Genomic DNA, 12,621 nt, shown 5'->3' on the forward strand with positions numbered 1-12,621 from the left:
ATCATCCACATAACGAAACCATAGCTTTCGTTCTCACGGACTCTTTCTTAAAGCTTCCTTTCCAAACATCTCCATGTACAAATTGGAGATTACCGGCGACAAAGGCCATGATGCAAATAAGTTGAGAGACACAGCTGTAAACAGAGTTTTAACATAGCGATTATGATTATTGTAATGGTAACTTGCATGTGATTTGTAGGAGTAGAATATTTCGCTTTTCAAGTTTTTTTTTAGTTTTTAGCTATTCTCACTTTTACTTGAAACAATAGTTCTGCTAATCCTATTTCATTGCATCAGTTTTTTGTCAAAACAATTTAGGTGATGATTTGAGCAGCTAACAACAATAAATACCTGCGTAAGAATCATGATCTTTTAAAAATTTTGTAGAGTTAGGCAAGATTAAGTTGGATTAACACTATATTATCAAAGACACAGGAAATCAACTTTGAAATCAGAGGCAGGAAGGTGAATAAGGATGGGGTTACTCTATGGTGGGTTCTAGGTCACAGAGACATTGAGGGCAATGAAAAGACGGACAAGCTGGCCAAAGACGCCCTTTATTGGACCCCAATCCGGTTGTGAACTACAAAAAAGCCACTGAAAATAGCTAATCAATAGTTGGGAGGCCTCAAAGGTAGCCTTACACTGGAAAAATATGTCCAGGTCACAGACAAGCGAAGAGTATGATAATTCCGTCGGAAAACCAAGCCAAAGAGGTTTTATGCCTCAGCAAAGGGGATCTAAAGTCGCTCTCAGGGTTTTTGACCGGCCATGCGCCCCTAAAATACCATCTCTTCCACATCTGTCGACTTTGTAACGACGAGTCAGAGACTGCTGAACATATATTGTGTGAACGTGTCGCCAGAGATCGTCTTACGATTAGACACAAAATTTTCGGTAAAGTAAGCCTGACACGTACCAACATAGAGGAACAAGACTTTGGAGTAATACTAAGGTTTATCAAGGACCTATTTTCGCCCTAAGCTTTTGGCTTAAGTTACAATAGATCTTACAGGTCGTGATGATAAGTGGTGCCACTCCCCTCAGCCCGGCAGCAATAGTAATAATAATAATAAAGGACATGTTCATTCATTCTGTGAAGATTATTTAGGATCCGAAAAAAGGTTTATACTACAACGTTGTTTAAACAAATTGCTTTTGTAAAACATTGAAATTTATTGATTATTTCTCTGCTGTACAAACAAAAACAAGAAACATAAACTCACTTCTACTTTATACTGCTATGTTTTAAAAATATCTAAATCATAATGAAAATACAAGTCGAAATTGATAAAAGTAAAAATAAATCGTTATTTTTAATGCGTAAGGTACAAACCAGTGAGTCTGCTATCGCAAATAAAAAATTCTATCGATCTTATTACTTATTCTAACTTATTTATCTTCTATACTGAGAACTGTACGGTTCAAATCTGTCCTTATACGGACCGCCAGTTCTTCTATGCTGATCGCGGTTTCCTTGTTGTTGATATCTACCGGAATTATTGGTATTGTATCCGCCTCTTTGTTGAGAATATCCTTGTTGGGATTGGGAATTATACGAATTGTAACCTCCACCTCCACTTCCGTGATTTGATCTGCCTTGCGAATAATTCGAGTTGTAATAATTTCCGGATCCCTTTTGTTGATCTAAAGGACAAAGAATAAATCAATTTGTTTATTAAATACAAATTAATACGGATGGCAATTAATATTAAATGTAAATTAATTCCATCAAAGTTTTAGTTTGATCAATTTTATTAGAACTCAATCAAAATTGTTCCTTCTACCGAGAAATCTAATCAACCGTCCAGTGGCTAGGTTGTCCACTGCAGCACCGACCATAGTGGGGATCGGAACTTAATTAACTGACCCAACTTTATCTAAAACTTCCTCTATAGCCAATGGCCTAAATTGCCTTTATTCCATTTTATCGCTTCACTGAATAAAGAAAACAACCCCCAGCTTAACTAATCGTTAAAAAGACTCTTTTAAAGCATTATTTATAATTTTAACATAAAATCTTGTCTGATGTGGAAACAATTTCGAAACCCTTACTTAAATGCGATTTAATAACCCGCGCAATAACGTCGGGAGGATTATCGGAAGTCGCGAGCGAGCGAGCGATCGACGGTGGCGTCTCGTATAGTTGGAAACAAGCAATTTATGGGCGGCCATTGTTCGTTTTGTTTGCGGGCGTGACGCTACAATGACGTCGGTGCCGGCGGCAGACCGAGTAATTGCGTCCTTTGTGCGTCCGTCACCGGCACTCACACGGCTAATTTCACAATCACGGTGTCGGGGGCGGCGTCGCCCCGCGCTTCCCCTTTCTCTCCCACTCCACTACCGCCACACTGCCGAACAATCGAATTATCGAGGGGCGCGTAACGTGTTTTCGATGGGGTCGCGAATGATAAAATTTCGGGCACGCTTTGTCGTGATATACTATGTATGCGAGGGTAGGCGTGACATGGAACACGTTTTTGAAAAAGAGACCTTTATATATTTATGGTCTATACAGGTGTCCCGTATCTTCCGCATCAGAGTATTATACGGTTGTAGGATACATTATTCTGAAGCGATCTTTCTAATAAAATTTTTTTGAAATGTTTATAATAACCGGGAACCACGGGAACTGTTTAAACGAACTGTTTTTCGTCCAATCAGCAGATCGCAATCAGACTCAGGTCCTCGGCTGGTCCGCTACGCCGATGATAACTCGTTTCCTACGTGTACTCACCAATGGATTCGTCACGCGAAGAGAAATAAACTTTTTCGGTGAATCAAACTCGTCCGCTATTGGACAAAAGCGGATAACTTTAAATTGTTCCCGTGCGGTTATTATAAACATTTCGAAAAAATTTTATTAGAAAGGTCGCATCAGAATAATGTATCCTACAACCGTATAATGCTCTGATGCGGAAGATACGGGACACCTGTATATGTATAAAATTCGATAATTAAAAATGCAGGCTGTTCAAAAATTGCTGGATAATCTACATGTATGTATAATCAATCGACACTAACCTCTTTGATTTTGATAATATCCGCCTTGCTGATAACTGTTTTGTTGGTTGTAACTCTGATAACCTCCTCTGTATGATTGATTTTGTCTTGAATCTTGACCTCCCCTTGAAGAACCTCTGGGTACGTAATGATTTAAAGCTCTATGTCCAGGTCGACCTAACGAAGCTCTATAAGCAAATAAAATATTACCCTGATTAAAATTTTTTTTAATTCGCAGGTTACCTCGTAGTAGATGGCGCCATGCCTATTTGTGGTCTCCAATTTCGATGACCTTCATCGTCCATACCCTGAGGTTTTAACACTCTTGGTGGAGTTTTTGCTCCTTTTAATTTCCTAGCGGGAAAAATGTATTCTTTGTTGTACTTTGGATCTCTATATCTTATGCAACAAACTTTGTTGTCATGTATTGATTTTAAACCAAATATGGGAGAATTAATAGTTCTGTAAAGAAATAAGCAATGTACATACAGGTGGAAATAGAAATTACAATATATTTCTTAATATTCAATTTTAAAGATTATGTGGTAGCTGTTATTATTATTTTGTGCAATGAAAATATTGCCACAGAAAAACAGTTTATTAAATTAAAATTTTTCACGTCATCATATATGCTTTAATTTGCATGAATTTTCATTAACGTTTATTCTACTGATTTTCTTGGTGCCTCTTTAATCTACATTTTGAATAAATTGGACTATATAAATAACTATTCCCGAAGACGGGAACAGAAACAAGTAACACTAGGGAAGTGCCATACGGCGATTTTCTTGAATCTTGGCATACAAGTAGTGTGCGGAAAAATATTCGACACGTATATCGTCATATCCGTCCGATCGCCATTTTAGTTCGAATTATTTTTACAATTGTTGCGAAATCTTGTCACAAGGGGTTTGTTGGGTCGCTGATGACGAATCTGATGTCCGTTTTCGAGAATTCAAAATGGAGAACACTGAATGGCAGGCGCATTTTTTTAAAATCGTACACCCTTCTTAAAAATCGCGAAAAATTTAAAAAATGTAAGAAATGAGGATAATTTTAAGGCGGATTTCTAGAAAAACGGTTAATATCAAAAACTACCCCTAACAGTAACGAATCATGGAAACTCATCTTTCACTTCTTATTGTTAGCGCTACCCAGGATGAACAACCAAATTAGTACAGTAATGTGGAGAGTTGTCGTTTGTTACCTGCCGCATGCAGAGTTCACACAAGTTATTGCAGTTTTTGAAATAGAAGTCTCACACTTCCACCAAGCAAATTATTAGATTTATCATATCCACACATTTTTCTCTATAGCATACATAAGATATATTACTTGTAAGACTTACTCTCCAATTGGAACATAATCATCTGCTAACAGTACAGTTCCACTCATGCCATCAATTTTGACTGCAGTCTCAAAATCTTTATCAATTCTCTCTGAATAAAGTGCTTTAATAATACCATGAGCTCTGTTCCCATTTGCCACATACAAGCGATCATCGCCTCTTATATTACGTTTAACCTCTTCTGGTGTTAATTCAGAATAATACGGTTCTAACGCTTTAAAAAGACGTGTTTCATTTACAAACGGTAAAAGAGCGACACCTTGCCAAGCAAATTTCTTCCCATTTAAATCTATTTTAAAATCAGTTGGATAAAAATCAATAATTGGAGAATCCTAAAAAAAATGAAAAAAGTTTTAAAATAATAAAGGTTTATGTCCCTTATAGGTATATTTACAGGGTCACTCATTAAATGTGTCCAAGGTTGTGGAATATGACGACTACTTGCAGCAGGAAATACACCCATCAACTGTTGTAGTGGAAGGAACTAAAAATATATTTTTTTTAATATCTCCATAATATGGTATGAGTCAATTAATAGACTCACTGGTTTAGAATCAGTACTAAATTCTGTGCTTAATCCAGCAATATTTATAAAATCGGATGCAAATGGCGCGTAATGGTATGGGTAATACCATTTCCACGATGCGCAACCTTGGTAATAATAGCGCAAAACCCAACACAGTCCACGAACATACTGCAGAGCTACCGCGTTTCTAAATTCTAAGTTTTCAACCGTAACGTCAAATTTCGATTCATAATAACGATCTTTAAATCCATCCTCCCACAAACGAACTTCATCGTTTGGTTCTTCTTCCTCATCACTCTCGTCATGTTTACGTTTAATCCCTTTATTTTCTTCCGTACTAGGTGAAGAAGTGTTTGAATCTTTGCGTAACATCGATTCCAAAGCTTCTTTATTATCAGCACTTTGCAAACTGTCCGAAGCTGAATGCATTCCTGCTTTTCGTATTTGAAAGGCTTCTTGTCTTGGATTTAGTATTGTCTTTGATTGACCTAAAGGCTGAAATAAAAAATTTTAATTTTGTTATAAACTGATTATTTCCTATTTCATTATTATTTACTATTGGAGCAAATTGAGTGTTTTCTAATATAGCCCAATCGGGTTTCCTTTGCCGTTGTTGATACTCGTCTGTCCTTCTTTTTTTTGCTTTATCCCTAGCCTTAAACGCCAATTCTTTTTGTTGCCTGGTTTTAAAAATTTCATCCTCAGCTTTCCCCAATTCAAACATAATCAGTTGTACCCTTTCCAAATTAACATCACCACTATCTGTTAAGTAACCCTGAAAAATTCGATAAAAACTATTTGAACTTTACATAACACCTGTCATTGCCTTAAATGTTAGCAATTTTTTTAATAATACTTGAATTTATCTCAACAGGGCTGGATCAAATTATACCATTTTATGAAGTATACTAAACTAAATTTATGAATAACTTTTCCAAAATAAATTAAGATTTATGCGATAAATTATGATGAGACATTAAGGTAATAGAAAAATTTAAGAGAAGTAACAAAGTTATACAGGATGTATCTGAATGACTGCAACAAACTTCAAGGGGTGATTCTTTAGTGAATTTTAAGGGTACTTTCATATATGAACCATGGGCGACTTCGGCTCCCCTAAGGAGCTACACCCCTCCAAAAATAGCGGAAAATTTTGGTTTAATTTTTTTTTCTCAAAAACCATAAACGCTAGGAAAATGAAATTTGGGTCACAATCACCCCTTGAAGTTTGTTGCAGTCATTCAGATACAGCCTGTATAATGAAGACTGTAGCTCAGTCATTTATTATACATATATGTACATACATACTACAATCAGAAAGAAAACCTGATTGTAGTTTTGGAAGCTGGGTATAAATATGTATGTCACTTTTATCCTGACACACGTACTTATTCGGCTTTTTAGATCATCCAACCCTGTAGTTCATACTTAAAAACGCAAGTTTTAAATAACTTACATGTGTTTTGTAAACACAATCTTTATAAAGACCAACCAATCGATCAATGGCACCTTCTCTGATCTCTAAACTCGGAAGATGTGGTAAAAAATCATTACCAACAAAGAAACACATAAAAACCCAGTCATCAATTACTCGTTCAAAGTCATACGTAAAAGGCAAATTAGGCATCTGTAATTCGCGTTCTAAATACTCTCTAAGTACATTTAAACGAACAAAAATAAATTCTTGCTCCGAACCAAAAGTTTTTTCATCTTCGCCATCTTGTAATCTTGCCAAACCCATACATTCCTTCATTTCGTGACCAAGTTGACCACAAAGATCGCACGGTCTCGGTTTGTTTGGTTTAAATTCTTCACGAATAATTGTAAAATTTGGTTCATGTGTTGCTAAACCTAACATAATCAAATCTGCATCTGCTCCACAAAGACAATGTTGGGTATTTGGATCGTGATCTGGTTGACCTATTAATAAAAAACAATTTAATTAATAAAAAATGAAAATAGTTAAACATTTACCTCTTTGTTTTCTGATGTAATCCATTATTTTATGTTCACCCTCTCCTGGCACATTTGCATCAGACAAAATAACCTTCACTCCTTTCCATCCAGGATCCTTATTTAACCTATCGTGTATATAAAAATGTAAACATTCAGATAAACGAGCCATAAAAGGAGTTCCAGGTGTAATACAATTTGAATCAAAATGCTCTTCTTTGGCCTTTTCAGCTGGTAATTTTGCACCTTTTAACAATAATTCAGCTCTAATCCGACTCATCTCATTAACTTTCTCTACGGTCTCTTTAGATGCGCGAAAACGTCTTGAACGTTGTTGGTTCATTTTAGCTCTTGGGGCAACCCCATCAATGGCCATATACAATAATTTGCGTGGTCTGACGATCCTGAACAGACGATCAATACATTCAAAAATAGCAATCATCATTTCATCCTCAGTTTTCGGTGCTGGTTTGTCTTCGGGATGAGTACAAGGATGAATTATTCCGTTCATGTCCAAGTATAAATTATCAAATTCCACCCCGTTTGGATTAGGTTCAGAAGAATCAACACTAATTGGATTTCCATGTAAATCAGTTGTCTGTGAGAGAGGTTAAAATTGAAATAGGACGTAGTTTGATAAATAAACATAACCTTACTTTTTGTTCGATGCAATGTACGACTACAGAAGGATATTTTCTACTAAGCCATCTGAAAAATGCTGGAACTCCCATGATGTTGAAATTGTATGGAATGAGTTAACACGTAAAATTTCTTAATTTACACGGAAACGAATGATTTTAAACAAGAACACGCGCGAGCATCGTTACGCGTTATGGGAATTCATGAAAATGGACACGATTGACCGGAAATTTGTCACATCATGATTTCAAAGTTGAAAATTTGGAATTCAATATACAATTCTATTGTTGTTTTAATAGAATAATTAATGTTTATTAAATGAAGTTAATTAAATGATTTCAAAGCTATACTTTTTAAGGTTATCTATCAAAGTTTATTGGTTTTAGGCGAAATTTAGAACTAAAATTTTAATGGTTTTACCATTTTCTCTTAGAGGGCGCCATAAAGCAAACTTTCTGTGAAAAATTATAATTTATCATTATTTTGTACGCATCATTGTCGCATTTAAAAAAGAAGTAAAAAAAATATGTTAAAAATTATGTACGAATCTTGAAGAAAATCGAGATAGTAATTTAAATTTATCATCTTGTAAGTTCTTGTAAATGGATCCATGTTGCTAGTTCGGAAAATATACATATAAGAAAGAAAATAAAAAACTTCTTACTTGCTAAAATTTTTACCTTTTCACGTTTTAGTTCTCTTAGTACCTTCACTTTCATCATAAGAGTCTACATACGTAGTAATGGGGTCATACACGATTTTTTTTTAATTATATTTTCTGAAAGTTTGTATAAAATATAATTACCAGTGTTTTTTTTTGAATATTTTCGAACAAAATCATTGTTAAAAAATGTTTGTAAATTTATATTTTCATTTGCGCTTTTAAAATTCCCGCGTTGATGACGTATGAGTATCACCTTAGCGTCCCCTGCTCCTCACTCAACTGCGAGAAAGAGATGAATGTCATTTAGGTTGTATTGAAAAGAGATTAAGTATTTATAGGTTATGCTTATTATGATTTGTTAATAGAGACCATCGAGATATACTATAGGTTCGTTCCAACCACACTTTTGACTGTCAATTGACAGTCACCAACCTGCGCAGTTGAAAAGTGCTGTTCCATCCGACCCGTGGACGTCCCGCGGACTGGTCGGCGACAAGTTGTCATGAGTTCCAACGACCGTCGGACGCGTTCATGTACGCGTCCGCGACAAGTCAAATGCGTACCTGGTTTCGACGATGTACGGTTTGTCACGTTCTTTAGCGCTTGCCCATAACAGAGCATAACTCATTTCCAATTGTGCAGCCGGTCTGTTTGTATCCCTTATGGGTATCTTTACCATCAAGCGGGTCTGTCACGACGAGCTGAGTCTATATCTATGTGGAAAACTACTGGAACTATTTCTCTGAAAATTTGCATATAGTGTTTATCCCAGGTGCTCGTTTCAGCTAAAATATTTTCAGTTTTCTCCAACTTCCGGTTATACCGGAAATGGACCCCAACTTCGTTATTTTAAATGCAATGTATCAATTTTTATTGATTTTTCGAGATCCCCACTAAATTTTAATATAATTTGATGTAAGTCATCATATGTCTAGAGTGCACTATTTATGGATTATTTCAGTTTTTTGGAAAATTATGGCAGATGCAACCCTTCACAATAAAAGTAATTTTTCGAAATTACACTCGAGTCCGGCCAAATATTTTCAGGGTTTGCACAGAGAATAGTTTACATAACCCTTTAAAGTTTTTTAAAAAATTATACAGATTGGTCAGAAATTCTCCCCGAATTTCCCTATCTCGAAAAGTCGAAAACTTCATTTTTTTAAATGGCAACTCTAATTTGGGGGTTACTTTTCAAGTATTATGTAAGCTATGGGTCGTCTCTGTGCAAACTTTGGGAATATTTGGCCGGACTCGAGTGTAATTTCGAAAAATTATTTTTATTGTGAAGGTTGTATCTGCCCAAATTTTCGAAATGACTGAAATAATTGAAAAATGGTGCACTCTACACATATGATGACTTTATCAAATTGTATTAAAATTTGGCAGGGATCTCGAAAATTCAATAAAAATTGTTAAAATAACGAAGTTGGGGTCCATTTCCAGTATAACCGCAAGTTGGAGAAATCTGAAAATATTTTAGCTGAAACGAGCACTTCGGGTAAACCCGTATGCAAATTTTCACAAAAATAGTGCCAGTAGTTTGCCATATACATATAAGAATTAGCTCGTCGTGACAGACCCTGTCTATTTGAATTTGGATTATTCTCTACTCTTTTACATGTTTCTGGTGTTTTGTTTAACAAATTTTTAAGAACTTTTATTTCATATATATGTTTTATGATAAGTTTCATAGACAAATTAATCAAAAAAGTGTAAAAACATGCATATTTTTATTTCATTTATGTAGTAAGGATTATTACCAGAGCCACGACGTTTCGGGCTGTTGATGTCACCATGTGTATAGAGCAGCGAACGGGTTATAGCGTAGTAGTAACATGCTTGTATTGAACACATCGATGTGCCGCAACGTAACGATACTGGTTGAATGCTGGCCCATGTAAAATTTGTTGGGGGGTTCTCTACGGTGCAGCGTTCAATACGTGTTTGGTCGATTGTCCGACTAAAACTCAACCAGTGGCGTGGTATACTATATGTGGCGTGATGTGGTCCATGTGGCCCGAGTCTCTGCCGTAAGGCGACGAGACGCCAGTGAGTTGCCCGACAACGTCGTGGCTTTGATTATTATGTTCATTTTACATTTCTAATTAATGCTACTTTAGTTTATTATTGTTAAAAAAATGAGTAAATGGATTTCGTTTGAAATGGTAAATTGTGGTTGCAGCGCTAACTATCGGCAGGGTTGGATATAAAACGTACATAGAAATTTCAAACCGTTCCAACAGCGTTGACGAAACGTACGCGTACACGAACGTGTCCACGGACGAACATGCGCAGAAAAAAGTCCTGTACTAGTCGTGTACGCGTACACGACGAGTCAAATTTGTGCGGTTGGAACGAACCTTATATTTACTGGAGTGCGTGCTTTGAGCAAGAAAACGAGCAGGCCTCCCCCACCCCATAACGGCAAAAAGCTTCAACGTAACATACGTAAAATTTATTATTATTATTTTTTTTTTTTTTTCTAACTGTAATAACTTAAATATGTATTATTTGGTATTTTTCATCATTATTGAATAACATTATTTGAATTACTTAGTAAATATTGAATAAATTCATGCTGAATTATATCCATTAGTTAGTACTATTTGTATTTCTTGCCGTTATAGGGTGGGGGAACATGCTGGCGAATCGGACCGTTTTCTCGACCAAGCTATCTAACGGACAATTTAACTTGTTTCAGACTGTGCACTTCCTACGTCACGGAAAAGCCGCGACATTATTTCGTTTGAATACTTGCTATTTTCCACTTCAAATTACGCAAAACATAAAATTTATCAAAATATTTCTTTTACTTTGTGTTCATACAAAGACAAAGACCTGCATATATCGTTTTAGGTAAAAATTTTCTCTAAATTTAACAAGTGTGTATGACCCCATTGGACTTGACTATTTCTACTGTCGTTTTCTGACTTTACGTATACACATGCTCCATATGATGCTCCATATGCCTTTAGAGAAGAGTCATAAGTAGGGCCCGGAACTTTTGTAACGGTACGAAACGATTTACCCCCTCCACTTGTTCTCCTAGAAAATGATCGGTTGTTATTGACGACCGACGATCGGTTTTTTATTGCGCATCAATGTCAACATTGTCAACTGTCAGTACGATTTCACTGTTGTCCAAATGTGCAGTATTCGACGCTTTTCATCCGTATAATTACGTCAAATTTGCTATTTATCTTTCTTTAGTTACCTTTAATTGGAAGTTGGAGTTCTGGTTGAGTTCGTATTATTGTTTTTTTAAGAATTGTTTTTAGTTTCCCTTTGTGGTAAAATTGTTGTTCGGATTTGAGAATTGTTCAACAAATTGCCGAAAACAATATACCTTTAACTCTTAAGGAAAAATATGGTTCAATAGCTCAGTATTTTATTTATGCTCCATTTACAAGTTGTGATGTTGAAAGATTATTTTCTAGGTACAAACTCATTTTAACCCTTTGTCTACCAGCGGTACTTAAAAGTCTCGCAAAATATGCATACGTTCAGCTAATCAAAGCTAACGTGATTATTATTGCAACAGTGAGACTTAAAAGTACCGCTGGGTGATAAATGACTTTTTATAAAATTTAATTCTGGTAGGGAAGGGGTTAACGTCAACTAGAACGTCATTTACAGAAGAAAATTTAGGGATGGTTGTTTCAATATGCGTTAACAGCAATTTTTTTATATCCGTATCCGATTTGTGATTGATATTACAAATCGGATCATGGTTTTTTGAATTAAAGTTATAAAATATATTTTTTTTTAATATTTTCAAATCGTACTGACAGTTGACACTGACGTGTAATAAACCGATTGTCGGTCGTCAACAACAACCGATGAGGTGAGTTGACTTGACGCCACCGACTTGTTTTCTAGGAGAACAAGTGGTGGGGGTAAATCGTATCGTTCCGTTACAAAAGTTCCGTGCCCTAGTCATAAGTACGGATTACTTACAGTTCGATTCAAGTTGGTTCAATAAGTATATCTCCCGATATTTTAATCTTTTCTATATTTCGATATACATGTGTTTCGAAATTGATGAGAAAGATTTCAAGGGATGATTTTACATCAAAAATTAAGGAGTGTCTTTCATATAATTTTTTTATTTATAACCCCCTCTCCTCCAAATTACAGCCCTCTAAAGTTAGGGGAAAAATTGTTTTTATTTAATAAATCCACTATGGAGGAATTTAGAAGAATGAAATTTGGCAGAGTTGCTAATGAAATGACACCTTTTGACGATTTTTGTAACTGTAATTGTATTATTTTATTTTTTTATGGTCAAACTAAAGATTTTAAGAAAAAATGTTAGGCGACAAAAATGTAGTGTATTGAATTCCTTTCTTTAATCAAGTTTTTAAATAGAAAAGTGTACTAGACGCATTAAAAAGTTCTGATGCAAAGTATTATAGGGGTTGATTTTTTCGCCCCCTTGTAACAACATTTTAGGATTATTTTCATCATATCTAATGTGATCTCTAT

General features: G+C 35.4%; 1 protein-coding gene across 1 annotated transcript; it reads right to left on the bottom strand.

The window, feature by feature from the left end:
* Positions 1-1,287: 1,287 nt before the first annotated feature.
* Positions 1,288-7,728, bottom strand: LOC111419971 (5'-3' exoribonuclease 2 Rat1). The gene is made up of 10 exons (XM_023052863.2): positions 7,487-7,728; positions 6,852-7,428; positions 6,334-6,797; positions 5,434-5,652; positions 4,896-5,372; positions 4,746-4,835; positions 4,352-4,683; positions 3,247-3,465; positions 3,025-3,191; positions 1,288-1,647 (listed from the first exon to the last, which is right to left on the bottom strand). Exons 1-10 carry the CDS (start codon positions 7,559-7,561, stop codon positions 1,397-1,399), a joined length of 2,871 nt encoding a protein of 956 aa, XP_022908631.2. The 5' UTR covers positions 7,562-7,728; the 3' UTR covers positions 1,288-1,396.
* Positions 7,729-12,621: the final 4,893 nt, after the last annotated feature.

This window comes from Onthophagus taurus, chromosome 7 (assembly GCF_036711975.1).
Source record: "Onthophagus taurus isolate NC chromosome 7, IU_Otau_3.0, whole genome shotgun sequence".
Taxonomy (NCBI): Eukaryota; Metazoa; Arthropoda; class Insecta; order Coleoptera; family Scarabaeidae; genus Onthophagus; species Onthophagus taurus.

Coding starts and splice junctions, on each gene's coding strand:
- LOC111419971 (XM_023052863.2), bottom strand. CDS start 7,561: ATGGGAGTTCCAGCATTTTTCAGATGGCTTAGTAGAAAATATCCTTCT. Junction 4,836..4,895: donor TTAGTACTGATTCTAAACCA/GTGAGTCTATTA, acceptor ATATATTTTTAG/TTCCTTCCACTACAACAGTT. Junction 3,466..4,351: donor GATTATGTTCCAATTGGAGA/GTAAGTCTTACA, acceptor ATTTCTTTACAG/AACTATTAATTCTCCCATAT.